Source organism: Oncorhynchus clarkii, chromosome 7 (genome assembly GCF_045791955.1).
Source record: "Oncorhynchus clarkii lewisi isolate Uvic-CL-2024 chromosome 7, UVic_Ocla_1.0, whole genome shotgun sequence".
Lineage (NCBI taxonomy): Eukaryota > Metazoa > Chordata > Actinopteri > Salmoniformes > Salmonidae > Oncorhynchus > Oncorhynchus clarkii.
The window spans coordinates 16,731,253-16,748,835 of NC_092153.1; the positions used below are offsets into that span (position 1 = coordinate 16,731,253).

Sequence of the window (17,583 nt, forward strand, 5' to 3'; positions counted from 1 at the left end):
CAGCCTCCTGAGGTTGAATAGGCACTGCTGCGCCTTCTTCACGACGCTGTCTGTGTGGGTGGACCAATTCAGTTTGTCTGTGATGTGTACGCCGAGGAACTTAAAACTTACTACCCTCTCCACTACTGTCCCATCGATGTGGAGAGGGGGGTGTTCCCTCTGCTGTTTCCTGAAGTCCAGAATCATCTCCTTAGTTTTGTTGACGTTGAGTGTGAGGTTATTTTCCTGACACCACACTCCGAGGGCCCTCACCTCCTCCCTGTAGGCCGTCTCGTCATTGTTGGTAATCAAGCCTACCACTGTTGTGTCGTCCGCAAACTTGACGCAGTCGTCGGTGAACAAGGAGTACAGGAGAGGGCTCAGAACGCACCCTTGTGGGGCCCCAGTGTTGAGGATCAGCAGGGTGGAGATGTTGTTACCTACCCTCACCACCTGGGGGCGGCCCGTCAGGAAGTCCAGTACCCAGTTGTACAGGGCGAGGTCGAGACCCAGGGTCTTGAGCTTGATGACGAGTTTGGAGGGTACTATGGTGTTAAATGCTGAGCTGTAGTCGATGAACAGCATTCTCACATAGGTATTCCTCTTGTCCAGATGGGTTAGGGCAGTGTGCAGTGTGGTTGAGATTGCATCGTCTGTGGACCTATTTGGGTGGTAAGCAAATTGGAGTGGGTCTAGGGTGTCAGGTAGGGTGGAGATGATATGGTCCTTGACTAGTCTCTCAAAGCACTTCATGATGACGGAAGTGAGTGCTACGGGGCGGTAGTCGTTTAGCTCAGTTACCTTAGTTAGCTTTCTTGGGAACAGGAACAATGGTGGCCCTCTTGAAGCATGTGGGAACAGCAGACTGGGATAGGGATTGATTGAATATGTCCGTAAACACACCAGCCAGCTGGTCTGCGCATGCTCTGAGGGTGCGGCTGGGGATGCCGTCTGGGCCTGCAGCCTTGCGAGGGTTAACACGTTTAAATGTTTTACTCACCTTGGCTGCAGTGAAGGAGAGTCCGCATGTTTTGGTTGTGGGTGGTGTCAGTGGCACTGTATTGTCCTCAAAGCGGGCAAGAAAGTTATTTAGTCTGCCTGGGAGCAAGACATCCTGGTCCATGACTGGGCTGGTTTTCTTTTTGTAATCCGTGATTGACTGTAGACCCTGCCACATACCTCTTGTGTGTGAGCCATTAAATTGTGATTCTACTTTGTCTCTATACTGATGCTTAGCTTGTTTGATTGCCTTGCAGAGGGAATAGCTACACTGTTTGTATTCAGCCATGTTTCCGGTCACCTTGCCCTGATTAAAAGCAGTGGTTCGGGCTTTCAGTTTCACGCGAATGCTGCCATCAATCCACGGTTTCTGGTTTGGGAATGTTTTAATCGTTGCTGTGGGAACGACATCTTCAACGCAGCACGTACTAATGAACTCGCTCACCGAATCAGCGTATTCGTCAATGTTGTCGTTTGACGCAATACGAAACATATCCCAGTCCACGTGATGGAAGCAGTCTTGGAGCATGGAATCAGATTGGTCGTACCAGCGTTGAACAGACCTCAGCGCGGGAGCTTCTTGTTTTAGCTTCTGTCTGTAGGCAGGGAGCAACAAAATGGAGTCGTGGTCAGCTTTTCCGAAAGGAGGGCGGGGGAGGGCCTTATATGCGTCGCGGAAGTTAGAATAGCAATGATCCAAGGTTTTACCAGCCCTGGTTGTGCAATCAATATGCTGCATCATGAGTCAGATTTAGTCAGTGACTACAGATGATACATTTCTGAAAGTATGTGGATTCGTTCATGCCTAAGCATAAAGGCTTAGACACGTCAGCATGTTGACACATACCCTTCCTGAGTTAAAATATGTAAGCGGGTGCACACTCATCAGGGGCATGTCTTGAAGGGATCTCACCCCAGATATCTCCCTGGACTCATACGGTAGTAGGGAGATTTCTGAGGTCCGGATTGGATGCCTGTAGAAACTGTCCCATTACAGAGAAGATCCCATCTCAATATATGAAATGAAGGACATGTGTTTCTGGAGCATGTCTACTCCTTATATCTAATAAAATGTTAGATATCCGGAAATATCTAGATAAAAGCACCCCCTGATATTGACCCTTTTCGCCCCGGGGCTGCTTTTCAACTAACACCAGCATTTCTTCCGAAACAGTTCCTGCCTATATGACAATATTTTGTGAAATTTTTTTGTTTTGGTCTTCGGTCATTTTCTTTTGGGATGTTCACGCGCACAAACATTTTGAGAGACAAGCCGAAGTCTAGGCAGCCGAAAGTCTAGGCAGCCGAAAGTCTAGGCCCCTTCGTAGCGGATTTGTCAACAGTAGGTGTTTGTTGCCATTCAACAAGACGCAACTCGTTTTCATGTAAATGTCTTCACTTGAGAAATACTGCACCAAACATCCTTGGCAAAAACGTCAAAATGAATGACAGATCGAATTAATCTAAAATAACTCAAACTATTTTGAGGATGCGTATATTGGCTACGGCATCTCAAGATGCACAAACAGTACTATTTCTGCTTTTTTCTAGTATTTTTAGCAAAGGTCTTGTAAGGTACGATGCGAGCACACTCGTTCAGGTCAACCAGCTGAGTTTGGGTAGGCACCAGTTGAACTGAAGCATGATGATGCCTTTACACTTAGTGTATACTGATGTTATACTGGGAAACTGAGTTTCCATAGCTAGGGCTGACAATGAGGACTTGTGAAGAGCAGAATCAACAACCTCTGCATAATCAAAACAAATGCTTTGTTAAAAGGTGAAAGTCCAGTTAGCCATGGTGATGTAAACGACAGCTTTGGCCCAGTGAGACATGGGCGCCAGCCCACGTAGATGTAAACAGAAAAGGATGAGCCTTTTGGGTAATGGAGGGATAAGATGGAGAGAAGTTAAACCTGCTTTGTGTTTGGGTTCCTTGCCATGACATTAATGAATATTGTGATACTGGTATGTCCCGGCCCTATCAGACTGTCAGTGATAAGTTGTAACATTGTGTGCACCACTGATGCAGTGCATTGAGTCCAGGGCAAACACTCCCAAAAGTTCATTTCAAGTGCATGTTCCTTAACAATGATAGGACCCAGAATTGGGGGAAAAATGTACTGACTGGCAATTCAAAGCAACCAAATCCAACAGATCATTGGCATTAATGACCCTCAACATGCATTTCAAACAGATGGTAAATTGAGTTAAGTTTAGGACGATAGACGGGTGTGCCTGAAGGCACTTACGTACAGCTGCTGATTATTTTCAGCAAAAAATGTGGTCATGCGTAAAAAAAAAAAACGTTGGGTAGGACCGGTGTTTAATGCACTGGGGTACATAAGTATTGGCGCCTGTAGAAAGTAACGGAATTATGTGTAGGTTATAATTTGTAGACCGTGATCGCATTGAGCAACATTGTTTCAATCATTGCAACACTGGTTACACTACTCACCCGCCCGCCTCCCTTTGTAATAGATGACAACCGTCAAAACGCGCCAATGCTACATTGTAACAGGTTAACCCAACTAATGAAACGAAATTCTACTTGCTAATAATGATACGCCATGGCTAAGTAAAACTGGAATGATATTATAGGCTACGTTTCAGGTCTAATAACACGAGGCAATGCATTTCACACTAATAAAAACGTTATTGCAAACAAGATAAGTCAAGTTTTGAAATCTTCGCAGACAGATGTGACCGCGTGTCACATAGCCTAATGTTGTGCTTTCGTCTAAGTGCAAACTATTATTGCGCAAATAATGAAGTAGCTTGTTTGCCAAAAAAACGTTTTTCAGAGATAAAGACCGTTTACATTTCTTCACAAATGTATCAGTAATAGGTTGAAATGAAGGCCCGTCTTAGCCTACTTTTGCAACACGTCGAGTACACAAAAATCGCCCCTTTTTCATCAGCTTGCAGAAGCTCTTCTAAGGAGACAGACAAACTCACCTCTGGTGAAGGACTAAGGCTTCAATAGACCGACAAAATCCTGAGTATTCAATGCTTTCAGGTTATCCAAGCTGTAAACTAAACGACTATATTTCATGTACCCTTGTCACCTCCAATGTTCTCGTGAAGCCTGTTAGAACGGACATGAGTGAAAAAACCGTGCAATTGAGACCGTAAGGCGATTTGTGAAGACATTCAATATGGCCGTCGGACTAGTCGAGGCCAGGCGTGGTTGATTTAATATGTGGGGGTACCCGCTCTGCTCAGTAGCAGCGATGAGAACTCCCCCAACTTTAAAATAGAGTATTCTAACAGTGTTGGTGGGTGTACTCCATGCTGCCATAGTTGTGTGTACAATATATGATACTAAATGGAGGGAGAAAATCAACATTCCAAATCCTACGAATTGCCCTGAAGCCAGGTTGCACACACACACCTTGTCCTTCTAAGTTATCTCCATTTATTCCAGTGGATCAAATATAGTCTATGGAGTATGCATGATAAATAGAACAATAACATGGGGAAAGTCAGTACACAAAGGGAAACAGTATCTATATTAGTTATATTATATCATAACGAACATGGTATCAGTTTTGTCTCAAATAAGGACTCTCACAAATAAAGACTATGTCTGCTATGATGTCTGTGAATACTTCTCTCATACCTGCTTTGTAAAACACTGAACCCTTTTCCATTAAGTCTTTGTCTTCACAGAGCATCACAGAAACATTGGTGGGAAAAGTACCCAATTGTCATACTTGAGTAAAAGTAAAGACACCGTAATAGAAAATGACTCAAGTAAAAGTCAGCCAGTAAAATTCTACTTGAGTAAAAGTCAAGGGAATTTGGTTTAAAATATACTTAAGAATCAAAAGTAAATGTAATTACTAAAATATACTTAAGTATCAAAAGTCAAAGTAAAAATAATTTCAAATTTCTTATATTAAGCAAACCACACGGCACCATTTTATTTTTTATTTTAGTTACAGAAAGCCAGAGGCAGACTCCAACATTCAGACATCATTTACAAACGAAGCATGTGTGTTTAGTGAGTCTGCCAGATCAGGGGCAGTAGAGATGACCAGGGATTTTCTGTTTATAAGTGCGTGAATTAAACCATTTTCCTGACCTGCTAAGCATTCAAAATGTAACGAGTACTTTTGGGTGTCAAGGAAAATGTATTGAGTAAAAAGTACAATATCTTCTTAAGGAATGTAGTGAAGTAAAAGTAAAAGTAGTCAAAGATACCCTAAAAAACTACTTAAGTAGTACTTTAAAGTATTTTTACTGAAGTACTTTACACCACTGCTCACAAATAACTCTCCCTCACTCAATAATCTTCCAAGGCAATGCAATGAATTCAAACATGAGAGTTACACATTATGGATCAATTTATAACACTTATAATGTTCAGCTCTGTGAAGATGTTTGTTTAAATTTCATCAGTTGGTTTTGTTAGGCTATATTTGCCGTGAGCCTAAATGGGTATACTCTTGAAAAAGTTAAGAATTCCATGTTGCATTCCCTGATCCGTCTTTACTAACACATAACTTTGCATGCTACGTCATCTAGTGGACACAAACTGTTATTACACTAAGGAGACACGAAGAAGTGTCTCTTCTAAAACACTGGTTTAGACATTTCCTTGACCACGCAATTAAGCATAACTTGATGTTTCAGAGATTTACTGGTTTGGGTGAGCAGCAATCAAAGCATTTTGTATTCCATCAACAGCGGGAGTGCTAGTACCAGTTAGAATTGTAGATCTTAGTTCTCAGAAATTATTTCTTAATTCTAAATTCACTTTATTATTGGGGTCAGCAGTGGGTCTACATTCTCTCAGCTGAGACTCTTTGTTTCCTGATGAATTGCTGGGTTCTTGCTGATTCAGTATGTGGGTACTTCCTGAAAAACTGCACAATCTGGGGTAATCTCAGTAACCTTTTTATTTTATTTATTTTTTATTTCACCTTTATTTAACCAGGTAGGCTAGTTGAGAACAAGTTCTCATTTGCAACTGCGACCTGGCCAAGATAAAGCATAGCAGTGTGAACAGACAACACAGAGTTACACATGGAGTAAACAATAAACAAGTCAATAATACAGTAGAAAAAAAAGAGTCTATATACATTGTGTGCAAAAGGCATGAAGAGGTAGGCGAATAATTACAATTTTGCAGATTAACACTGGAGTGATAAATGATCAGATGGTCATGTACAGGTAGAGATATTGGTGTGCAAAAGAGCAGAAAAGTAAATAAATATAAACAGTATGGGGATGAGGTAGGTAATATTGGGTGGGCTATTTACCGATAGACTATGTACAGCTGCAGCGATCGGTTAGCTGCTCAGATAGCAGATGTTTGAAGTTGGTGAGGGAGATAAAAGTCTCCAACTTCAGCGATTTTTGCAATTCGTTCCAGTCACAGGCAGCAGAGAACTGGAACGAAAGGCGGCCAAATGAGGTGTTGGCTTTAGGGATGATCAGTGAGATACACCTGCTGGAGCGCGTGCTACGGGTGGGTGTTGCCATCGTGACCAGTGAACTGAGATAAGGCGGAGCTTTACCTAGCATGGACTTGTAGATGACCTGGAGCCAGTGGGTCTGGCGACGAATATGTAGCGAGGGCCTAACCTAACATGAAAGTACTCTGTTATAACAGGAATCTTGAAGTCATACCTATAGATATTCCGTGGAAAGTAAGCAATTTAGACTTGGCCATGAATAAGATTTCCAAATTCGTAAAGTTGGATTTTAAAGGCCTATCAAACCTAAAAATCTCTCAAGTGGATGATTGAGACAAAAAGGCTTCTCAACAGTTTTTACCCCCAAGCCACAAGACTTCTGAACAGGTAACCAATGGTTACCCGGACTATTTGCATTGTGTGCCACCCCCAACCCCTCTTTTACGCTGCTGCTACGCTCTGTTTATCTTATATGCATAGTCACTTTAACCATACATCCATGTACATACTACCTCAATTGGCCCGACCAACCAGTGCTCCCGCATTGGCTAACTGGGTTATCTGCATTGTGTCCCACCTCCCGCCAACCCCTCCTTTTACGCTACTGCTACTCTCTGTTCATCATATATGCATAGTCACTTTAACTATACCTACATGTACATACTACCTCAATAAGCCTGACTAACCGGTGCCTGTGTATAGCCTTGCTACTCTTATTTTCAAATGTATTTTTACTGTTGTTTTATTTCTTTACTTACCTACACAGACACACACACACACACACACACACACCTTTTTTTTTTGCACTATTGGTTAGAGCCTGTAAGTAAGCATTTCACTGTAAAGTCTACACCTGTTGTATTCGGCGCACGTGACAAATAAACTTTGATTTGATTGTGCTCTTGGACACCTAGAAGCTCTTCGGGAGCTGGGTTTGGCTCATAACAGATTCACAACCTTGGCAGACCATTTGTTTCAGGGCCTGGCCAACCTCTCCCTGCTACATCTGGACAACAACCTCATTGCAACCGTCAGCTCCTCATCCTTTTAGCCTCTCTCCAGTTTGAAGACAGTGAATTTAACCAAGAACAACCTTTATATGGTTGGCTGCCTAGAAGGCAACCCATAGACTTGCTCCCACAAAATGTCCAATGCTTGGTCGTGACAGTCGGCCGTGGCCTGGAACCCCTCCATCATACTGCGAAGCAACTCCTCGTGCCTACCAATGGTGGCTCCTTGGGAGGAGATAGTGCAGCGTAGCTGGTCCAAGTCTGCTGGGTCAGTCGTGGCCAGTTCGTACTATCAGGAATCAAGTTAAGACCCAGATACAGACTGTCAAAGTAACAATGTTTATTGTGGCAACAGGGACAGGCAAAGACAGGTCAAGGCAGGCAGGGGTCAAAAATCCAGGGTAAGGCAAAGGTACTGGACAGCAGGCGGTCTCAGGGTCAGGCAGAGTTCTGTAATCCAGAGGTGGAGCAAAGGTACAGGACAGCAGGCGGTCTCAGGGTCAGGCAGAGTTCAGTAATCCAGAGGTGGAGCAACGGTACAGGACAGCAGGCGGTCTCAGGGTCAGGCAGAGTTCAGTAATCCAGAGGTGGAGCAAAAAAAAAATTACACATACACATAATTCAATCATAACTTGATTACAAATTACGTCATAAAGGAAAACGTCCCTAGCGGGCGGAACAGATATGACAGCTTGTTACACAAAGGAAAGGGGCTGGGTTTGAGTGAAAGAGCGGGAAGACTGAGGAACAAAGGGAAGAAGTGGTGCTATCGTAAATACAGTATCTTATGCATTCTTAATTACCGCTCATTTGGAAAAGGAAATGCAATAAATATTTACTCTGAGCTGTGCTTCGGTAGGTTGGTGGTAGATGGAAGGCTGTGTTGCCCAACCAAGTCCTTTGAAGAATGTCTCTGGTGGTCAATTGGATACGTTGTAGTAACGTCGTTGTGTGGTAGACGGGATACTCTGTCTGTTCCTTCCTAACCTGCTAACTCAACGGCTAGGAGGTATCACTTCTGTAGTGAATAAGAGTTCAAAGTTTATACCATTCGCAACAAAAGCTCACGCTGATGTCGGCTTCGTTCTGTAGTTATTATCTGAACCATTCTGACATAGGACCGTCGTCCTACATCCCCGGAACAGAAAGTTCTATTGTCGTCAAGGGCTTATATAGGAAGGGAGAGGAGGGCGTGTTTGAAAAGTTTTATAGCCCATGTCCCTTCACAGGGGCGGGCCACTGATTGAGCAGAGCCCTATCTTATGAAAACCCACATCTCACATTTTAGAAGCTAAAATCACATTTCATCCCATCACAAATAATTTCATATTCAAACATTTAAATTGAACAACAATTCCATGTGAATCCGATAACTCTGATGTGTAGACTTTCCACATAGAGTTTATGTCATCTGATCATTGATGAGAATGTCTCAGATGACAACCGAACTGACATCATATTCATTAAGTACCACCGCATATGTTCAATTGTTCGGATTACCAGAATATAGTTAATTTCCCCCCACCTTCTGATGTTTCCAGAATCTCTATGTTAACCAAGGGGTTTGCAAATGTAACCTCACTAGGGTAGAGAGAGGAAAAAGGGGGGAAGAGGTATTTATGACTGTCATAAACCTACCCCCAGGCCAACGTCATGACATAGGGAAGATGGGTGACACCTGGAGGGGGGAGGAGACAAGCACAAGGACAGGTGAAACAGATCAGGGTGTGACAGTCACAAGGGACTTTCTCATCTACCTATCAACTTTCTTGAAGGTCTGAAATCTTCATTGGGATTCCAGGCAGGGATTCTTAATATTAAGGAGCTGTACTTAGACATATTAATTCACACACCCCGGTTGTGGTTCCTTGAGATCAGTAAGAATGAGTTCACAGTCCTCACTCCAAAGCTGTTTCACCCAATCTCAAGGCTCAACAGACTGTATCTGTCCAAAGGCCGACTTCAGTCCTTAGATTTCCTCATAGGAGCAAACCTCAGCAGAGTCACTTTCTTGCAGGTGAGAAAGAACAACATAACAGTAGTCAATGAGACAATAAGTTGCGTTCTTTCCCTGCCTTGACATACCTGGACATGCAAGATAATCATTTTACCTGTGGCTACAGCAATGTTTGGTTTGTCCAGTGGATGGAGAACGACAAGCAAACACAGGTTGTTGGCTCCACAGAGTTTACCTACAACTATCTTGCCGAGCTAATGGGCACCAAGCTGTTGGATGTTGAGCTTCAGTTCTGTACAGTACACTTAGGACTTTACTACTGCATCTCTTCCACTTCTCTGGTCCTCCTCACCCTGATAGCATCCTTTGCCTACCACTTCCTGAAATGGCAGGTAATAGACGGCTATTACCTCTTCTTGGCTTTCCTCCATGACACCAAGCAAAGGAATAAGCACATGCCTCGTGGATGTCAGTATGATGCCTTAATCTCCTACAACGTCTACGATGAGCCCTGGGTCCTGAAGGAGCTTCTGCCAGAGCTGGAGGGAGAGCAGAGCTGGAAGCTGTGCCTCTACCACCGGGACTTCCAACCAGGCAAACCAATCATAGACAACATCATGGACGCCATCTACGGAAGCCGCAAGACCATCTGTGTGATCAGCCACCGCTACCTGAAGAGTGAGTGGTGCTCCCGGGAGATCCAGGTGGCCAGCTTCCAGCTCTTTGATGAGCAGAAGGACGTCCTGATTCTGGTGTTCCTGGAGGAGATCCCAACCCACCAGCTGTCACTCTACCACCGGATGAGGAGCTGGTGAAGAGACACACCTACCCGAGTTGGCTCAGAGCTGGGGAGCACACCAGGGTCTTCTGGCAGCAACTACGGTTGGCTTTAGAGACCAAGGACGGCCCTGCTGAAGAAAATCCCATCCTCTCTGGGGTGGAGGCACTGTGACTGTGACAACTTGATTTGAAACAACCATCACATTCTGAACCTTTTCTTTACATCTGCATGGGAATATCATTAAGAAATGCTTATACATAATTAGCCAGTTCATGATCACATTTACCTGTAAGACTTATTTTTGCTGGTCATACTGTAGAATTACTCATCTGAATGTGTTACTTGATTTTTCCTGTATCTTAATTATCTCATGAATGAATGCAATATAATCATACTATTTCAGTTTCTTTGTATCTTTTTAATTCAACTCATCTCTGTCATACACAAATATTCAACAAAAATGTGATAAAATATTATTTGAACCTTAAAAAACATTGTTTGGGTGACTTGTGAGTTGTGGTGTCAAGTTAAAGTAACTGCCCAGTGTTTCCAGATTTCTATGAAATATGTCCTATAATTCATTTCAATATGAGATAGTTTTCCTTCCACATTTAAAAAAAAATGAAGTATGTTTAAATGCAGATTTTCTGTGTTGGGAAGGATGTGTGGGTACCCCAACACAACAGAATGGTTTTGGCATATACTGATCATTACAAATATGAGTGCGATTAGAACACTGATGATATCATCCTCTATGAGGAAATAGCAAGCATTTTTGAAACGGTCTGTTTGAGATAAAAAAATTACCTGGGATTTCGGAAGTGTTTTTTCTCAAATGTATGCTTTGGCCACAGAAAAGAGTATAGGATGAGTCAACATTATTTGGGTATGAGTTAACAGAAAACCTTTACTGGACAGTTACTTTAACATGTGATTATACGTTTTGATGTTGTCCATTGAGAACAGATGATCACAGTTGTTATTCTTCGAAAAGGTATCCAACATAAACTGACTCCTATTCGACACAGCGCATCATGTCTGGGGTGATTGTTTTAGGCTCTTGGAGCATCCTGCTGAAAGCCAGGAGCCTGGGGGTCTCGTAGTGGTAGTACTCAGAGCCCACATACACTTTGACTCCATCACGGCCACACATGCCTGCCTCGATACCGGAGATGGGCAGTGGGGCCTCACTGGCTACTACCCTAGGGGTGGCAGACAGGTCAATGTCCAGCATCTTCCGTCCTGTAGGGGGAAATAGAGACAGGAAAATAGTTTTTCACTGAGTGTGTTAAAGGTTCCCAAAGATGACTCCACGTTTGCCCCGCAGGTCTTGTGGCATGTCAGGCCTCTCCAGCAGGGTGAGGTAATGAGTCATTAAAGGTTCAATGCAGCTGTTTATTTAAAAAAAAAATTAACATCAAATCATTTCTGACACAGGAAAATCAGAATTTTTGTGAATATTGATGTAAAAAGAGCAACACTTTTTTTTTTGATAGATTTGAATGTCCTCAAGTTCAATGTCCAATTAGTTACCTTGAATAATGTGCACAATATGGTGATCTGCACAAACAAAGGCTGCGTTCACAGGCCCTTCGATGCCCAGCTCCGCATTCAGGCTTTTAGGGTAGCCCTCAATCAGAGTGGAGGGAGCTGCTGATTTGTAGATGTAAACTTGGTCGCCCTGTCAACCGGAAATGGTGGTATTCAGGTGTGTTTTATGTGCCATGGGACAAACAGAGGCATGATGATGTAACAAACAGTTGACTGAATGAAAGTCATTTTCTATATACTCAAATCAAATCCATTTTTGTTGTTGTCACATCCTTCGTAAACAAGTTGTAGACTAACAGTGAAACATTTACTTATGGGTCATTTTCCATCAATGCAGAGTAAAAGTGACACGGGGAGTAAATACATTGAATAACAATAAAGAGTAAAAAATAACATCAGGGACTACAAGTACTGAGTTGATGTGCAGGGGTACGAGGTCATTGAGGTAGCCATGTGCATATACTGTAGGTAGGGGTACTGTAGTGAGTAAAGCTCTGAACATGTTATTTATCGCAAGTGAAGTCCCTGTCTTCCCCTACATCCTGTAACCTTTGACCCACCTTGATAATGTAGATCTTGTCACTGTAGGAGAAGACTGCGTCCACGCCGTTGGTCACTTCCTTCCAGGTTCTGGCAATGGGGAAGGTATGTTTACCATCACGATGGGTGTCTAGACGCATATAATTATGACCTGAGGAAGTGGGACGGAGGTGAAAATTGGCAACTGTCTAATGCGAGTTGTGCGCACAATTGAACACAAAGGCTTAGTTCTTACCAGTGAAGGCATAGGTTTTGCCTGAGTCGTCTGAGGTGATGGCATCCAATGTCACTTCACTGCATTTGGGAACATTTGCCTCACCGCCATGGCCTACAATCCAACAGTAACATGTCTCAACACAATCCAACAGCTTTTTTTCCCTGAAATGGTGTTGTTATTACCATTCACCATTCATCTGTTCAATCTCACACCATGCACACTGGGCAGAGGAGGCTGGTGGGATGAGCTACAGGAGGACACACTTATTGTAATGGCTGGAATGGAATAAATGGAATGGAGTTAAACATGTGGTTTCTATATGTTTGATGTGTTGATGATACCGTTCCATTTATACCATTCCAGCCATTACAATGAGCCCATCCTCCTACAGCTCTTTCCACCAGCCTCCTCTGACAATGAACTTATTTTGATAAAGGAGGAAGGGTAACATCCTTTGCATGGTTCTCTTACCGAAATTGGGGCAACTCATGAAGTAGTGCCTGGAGTCCTTAGGGTACACTCCATTCACCTCCCCAGATATAGGGTGGAACCGGGTGAAGTTATGACCATGGAAACAGTAGTATTGCTCCAGCCAACGGAAGGCCGACGTACAGTTGGGCAGGTGGGCCCACTGTCTCTCCTTTACTGACTGCGTGGCGATGTCATAGTTGTACACTACTTCTCCTGTGAGAGAGGAAACATATGCTAGGCAGCACACACCAAGACTAGAAAACTTGATATCCATAACACATTTCCTGGTATGTTGTCTGTGAATAAATTATAAATGTTTAGGGCCTCCCGGGTGGCGCAGTGGTTAAGGGCGCTGTACTGCAGCGCCAGCTGTGCCATCAGAGACTCTGGGTTTGCGCCCAGTCTCTATCGTAACTGGCCGTTACTGGGAGGTCCGTGGGGCGACGCACAATTGGCCTAGCGTCGTCCGGGTTAGGGAGGGCTTGGCCGGTAGGGATGTCCTTGTCTCATCGCACACCAGCGACTCCTGTGGCGGGCCGGGCGCAGTGCGCGCTAACCAAGGTTGCCAGGTGCAGGGTGTTTCCTCCGACACATTGGTGCGGCTGGCTTCCGGGTTGGCTGCGCCCTGTGTTAAGAAGCAGTGTGGCTTGGTTGGGTTGTGTATCGGAGGACGCATGACTTTCGACCTTCGTCTCTCCCGAGCCCGTACGGGAGTTGTAGCGATGAGACAAGATAGTAGCTACTAAAAACAATTGGATACCACGAAAAAGGGGTAAAAATAAATAAATAAAATGTATAAATGTTTATAGCAACAAACCAGAGAAATGTTCATTATGGTCTTATGTGGGGCATCAAAGGGTTAACAGGCTTACCCTTGAAGAATATGACAGAGTCTGAGTTACACTCTCCCTTGGGGCACTCCACCGCAGCGTCCACGTGGCTGGGCACCCCTGGGAAGTCCAGCTGGATGTCCTTGGGGTAGCCCTCCTCCAGACTGTGGTTATAGTAGCTGAAAACCTTATCGTCCTGTAATTGAGGAGGGATGGAGAATACGGAGTATACTAAGTGAATGCTGTCAGAGGTGTCATATACCCCCAAAATCTGAGGGTGCACAAAGTATGTGAGGATGGCAGGGGGGTGGTCCGAAGTTGGAGAATTTAAAATTTTTCAAACACCTGCACAGCCTTTTTCTGCAATCTAGAGCCATAATCATTATGCTTAATTATTTGTAAAAAAATGTTTCTTTTTCTGCATATCTAAGCATATCTCAAGCTTTCTGTCTGTTCCTGACTGATGGTTATTTTTTTTAGAAACTAAATATGCTTCTCCGCATCTCTGCTAAAATCTGGGTAAAAGATTGAAGGAATGTGAGTCTTATTCAGTACATTTAGTTATTGCTTGCTTTTATAAAGTCTACCAACCTTGCTAGCACGCATGCTAGATAAGATAGTTCGACAAGCTAGCTACTCCAACTTGATTGATAGCCTGTAATGGCTTCTTGCTAGCTAGTTATGCGGTTGGGAGATTGGGAGCCTATCTGGGCTAGCTAAAGCCACCTTCATAAAGTTGCTAGGTGGCTAGCAGCATGACAGAGAAACAACAACCAATTTTTTTTTTTAATAAATCAAAATAAATCTCATATATATAGTATGTCTTTTTTTACAGGACAAATCTGAGAGGGCACATGCTACTATGCCACCTATGGGAACACATGATTGCATAACTTGACTTTTAAAAAGATTGCCCAAGCTGATGAGTCACTAGTAAAACTACGTGTTAAAGTTCCCTATTCATATGGATATCGACTACATCATTGATATTGACAGTACCAGGAAAAAGTAGATGTGATCATGTTTTTCTTTGTTGTGCATGCGGAAGGCAGCGTCAACATGCCCCAGGTGATGGTAGTTATCTAGCTCCTTGAAGAAGGCACTGGAGACCTGAGCTGGACCCTTGAAGCCGTTCCACAGGTGATCCCCTTAGAGTAGCATAGTTCAGATCTGGGATCAGATATACTCATGGAAATGTAAGCTCTCTCCTTACACAAATATCTAGTACAAACCCACGTTTACAGGTCATGTTAGCCCATATCAAAATACCCACTAACTAATCCACTACACTCTTGAAAATAGGCTTTCAAAAGGGATGTTTGGCTGTCCACATAGGAAAACCCTTTTTAGTTCCAGGTAGAACTCTTTTGGGTTCCATGTAGAACCTTCTGGGAAAGGGTTCTACATGGAAACCCAATAGAGTTCTACGTGGAACCAAAATTATTCTACCTGTAACCAAAAGGGGTTCCTCAAAGGGTTCTCCTATGGGAACAGCCGAAGAACCCTTTTAAGTTCTAGATTGTACCTTTTTTCTAAGAGCGTACCCGTAACCCTAGCCATCCTGATGGGGACATTTCATGACAATGACAAAGCCCACTGTAGGGAGAATGAGGGTAAAAAAAAGACGACTCATAACATGGTTTTAATACCCTTGAAGAAGAAGGTGTGTCCGTTCTCGTCGGGGACGATGGCGTCAAACTCGATGCCGTCACACCGGTCTGGGTTGGCTTTGTGGTGGGCCTGATCCTCGTGGTGGTTGTGGTCATGGTCTAATGGGCCAGTCAGAGTCAAGGTGAGATGCACGTTGAATGACTTTTCATTATTCCAACATTTCTCCACATGAAAGGGTGCGGTGTGGTGATTTGGAAGTCATGCATCCTACTCTCATGTAAAAGCATGTAGGACATGAGTAACGGGCTGAAAGGGAGTTGAATAACACCTGTGCCCGTGACAAGTTGCAACCCTAGTTGTTTGCCTTGCCTAGCACGTCTGGATCAGTCAATGAGTTTTGAGGTCCTACATTTTGACAGGCTGTTAAATGAATATGGATCTTAGACTCACCTGCCATCATTACATCATGGATCCTGCGTAGAAAAAAAAGCAGACATTATTCATCATAAACCATAATGTCCTCATTCTGATGAGACATGAGTCAGGTCATAGAGATGGGAAATGAGATAATACACTGCACACCATAACGCCACCCTCTGGGTAGACAGACCAATATTGATGCTGTAGTATACACAGCCCTATTCCAAATAGAGCAGCTCAAAGGGACACCTGATTGATATGAAGGGGATCTGTAATGATGAGGTAACGGGGTGAATCAGTGACAGAAGTGCTGAGGTACACAAATGACTTTGACCACTCTTTGTGTGTTTGGGTTATTGATCCTGCCTTGACCTCTGTGACATTGCAAACAAACTTATGGAACTAACCCAGCCAATGTGGGGGAGCATAGTATCCAATTGGGTTGCGTAAGACATGTCTTAACACAGCACAGTGAAGCCCATAATGTGTTGAATAAAGTAACAATTCAACAAAGTAAGAACAGAGGCAATTTAGAGGCAGTGTATTTTGCTGTGGCTACCCTGAACATGAATAAGATAACAATAAGATGCAATTTTGGTAGCCCAGCGGTTAAGAGAGTTGGGCCAGTAACCGAAGGTCGCCGACTGGGTGAAAAATCTGTCAATGTGCTGTTGAGCAAAACACTTAACCCTAATTGCTCCTGTAAGTGGCTCTGGATAAGAGCGTCTGCTAAATGACTAACATGTAAATGAAAAGGCTTAGCAGTTGATCAGCAGTACTCACGTTGGAGCAGCATAGCTGAGTGCTAGTGCCAAGCACAGGCAGAGTGTTTGGGAGAGAAGCATCACGTTGAGCGGTCCTCCTCTGGGTCCAGGTACCGAAGAGAGCTGAGCTGAGAAAGGTGCCTGAGCAGGAGCTGACCAGACCTTTTATACTGGATCTGCCTGTGAGGGGGTGGATTTACCAATGTGCCTTTTGTGTGTGGGAGTGTGGGTAGTTCTGCACTTTGTTTACTGAAAGAGCAGCGGGGGGGGGGGGGGGGGGGGGGGGGGGGGGGGGGTAGCAGTTCTGTGCTCTGTTTACTGAAAGTGCAGGGGGAGTGTAGGACTTTTTTCTGTTGCAAAATGATTATTTAGCAGAAACTGTTTTATATATGCATCTCATATAATGCAATCAATATGAGCACATTTAAAAATGAGTTTATATGGCAAATTCTAATAAATATTGAACATGGGATGTTACACATTAACCAGGTTTGGCCAACATCATTGGGTCAGATGAAATATCATTTCCTGGATTCAAGTGGCACACTTTTGGCAAGTTTTAGCCAGGACTTTGGACAAGTGAGTTCATAAAGTAGGAGCACAGAAATCAGAGTCAGACAGGGAGATAAACAGTAGTCTGTGACAGAAGGAGCCTTGCTTATCTTTGATCTATCATTTGAAACGATAGACACTGGATTTCTAAGAAAGAAGTGTTACGGTGAGTGAATGAGGACCCAAAAGCGAACTAACTTAAACAGAGCTTCTTTAATAACCAAACATAGGTAGGCTCAGATAGACCGGCAGATTCCGACAGGACAGGACAAGGTTACAGCAAACATGACGACAGTCTGGTTCAGGCATGAATGACACAAACAAACAAGAATCCGACAAGGACAGGAGCAGAAACAGAGAGAGATATAGGGACCTAATCAGAGGGAAAAAAGGGAACAGGTGGGGAACGGGGTGAATGGGTAGTTAGAGGAGACAAGGGACAGCTGGGGGAAAGCGGGGGAGAACAGGTAACCTAACA

General features: G+C 43.7%; 2 protein-coding genes and 2 pseudogenes across 2 annotated transcripts in view; 2 read left to right on the forward strand and 2 right to left on the reverse strand.

The window, feature by feature from the left end:
* Nucleotides 1–4,157, reverse strand: part of LOC139412975 (radixin-like) — a 38,311-nt gene extending 34,154 nt beyond the window's left edge. Inside the window, exon 1 of the mRNA XM_071159908.1 lies at nucleotides 3,937–4,157. The gene's annotated coding sequence lies outside the window, so the exon portion shown is untranslated. The remainder of the gene's footprint in view (nucleotides 1–3,936) is intronic.
* LOC139414021 (leucine-rich repeat-containing G-protein coupled receptor 6-like) lies at nucleotides 2,559–7,530 on the forward strand (annotated as a pseudogene).
* A 96-nt stretch (nucleotides 7,531–7,626) lies between these two features.
* Nucleotides 7,627–10,320, forward strand: LOC139414022 (toll-like receptor 13; annotated as a pseudogene).
* A 226-nt stretch (nucleotides 10,321–10,546) lies between these two features.
* On the reverse strand, nucleotides 10,547–16,784 carry LOC139412976 (hemopexin b). Its single transcript, XM_071159909.1, has 10 exons — nucleotides 16,573–16,784; nucleotides 15,820–15,842; nucleotides 15,408–15,527; nucleotides 14,758–14,906; nucleotides 13,801–13,954; nucleotides 12,929–13,141; nucleotides 12,476–12,568; nucleotides 12,261–12,391; nucleotides 11,683–11,830; nucleotides 10,547–11,391 (listed from the first exon to the last, which is right to left on the reverse strand). The coding sequence occupies exons 1-10, from the start codon at nucleotides 16,632–16,634 to the stop codon at nucleotides 11,165–11,167; spliced, it is 1,320 nt and encodes a 439-aa protein (XP_071016010.1). The 5' UTR covers nucleotides 16,635–16,784; the 3' UTR covers nucleotides 10,547–11,164.
* Between the last annotated feature and the right edge of the window lie 799 nt (nucleotides 16,785–17,583).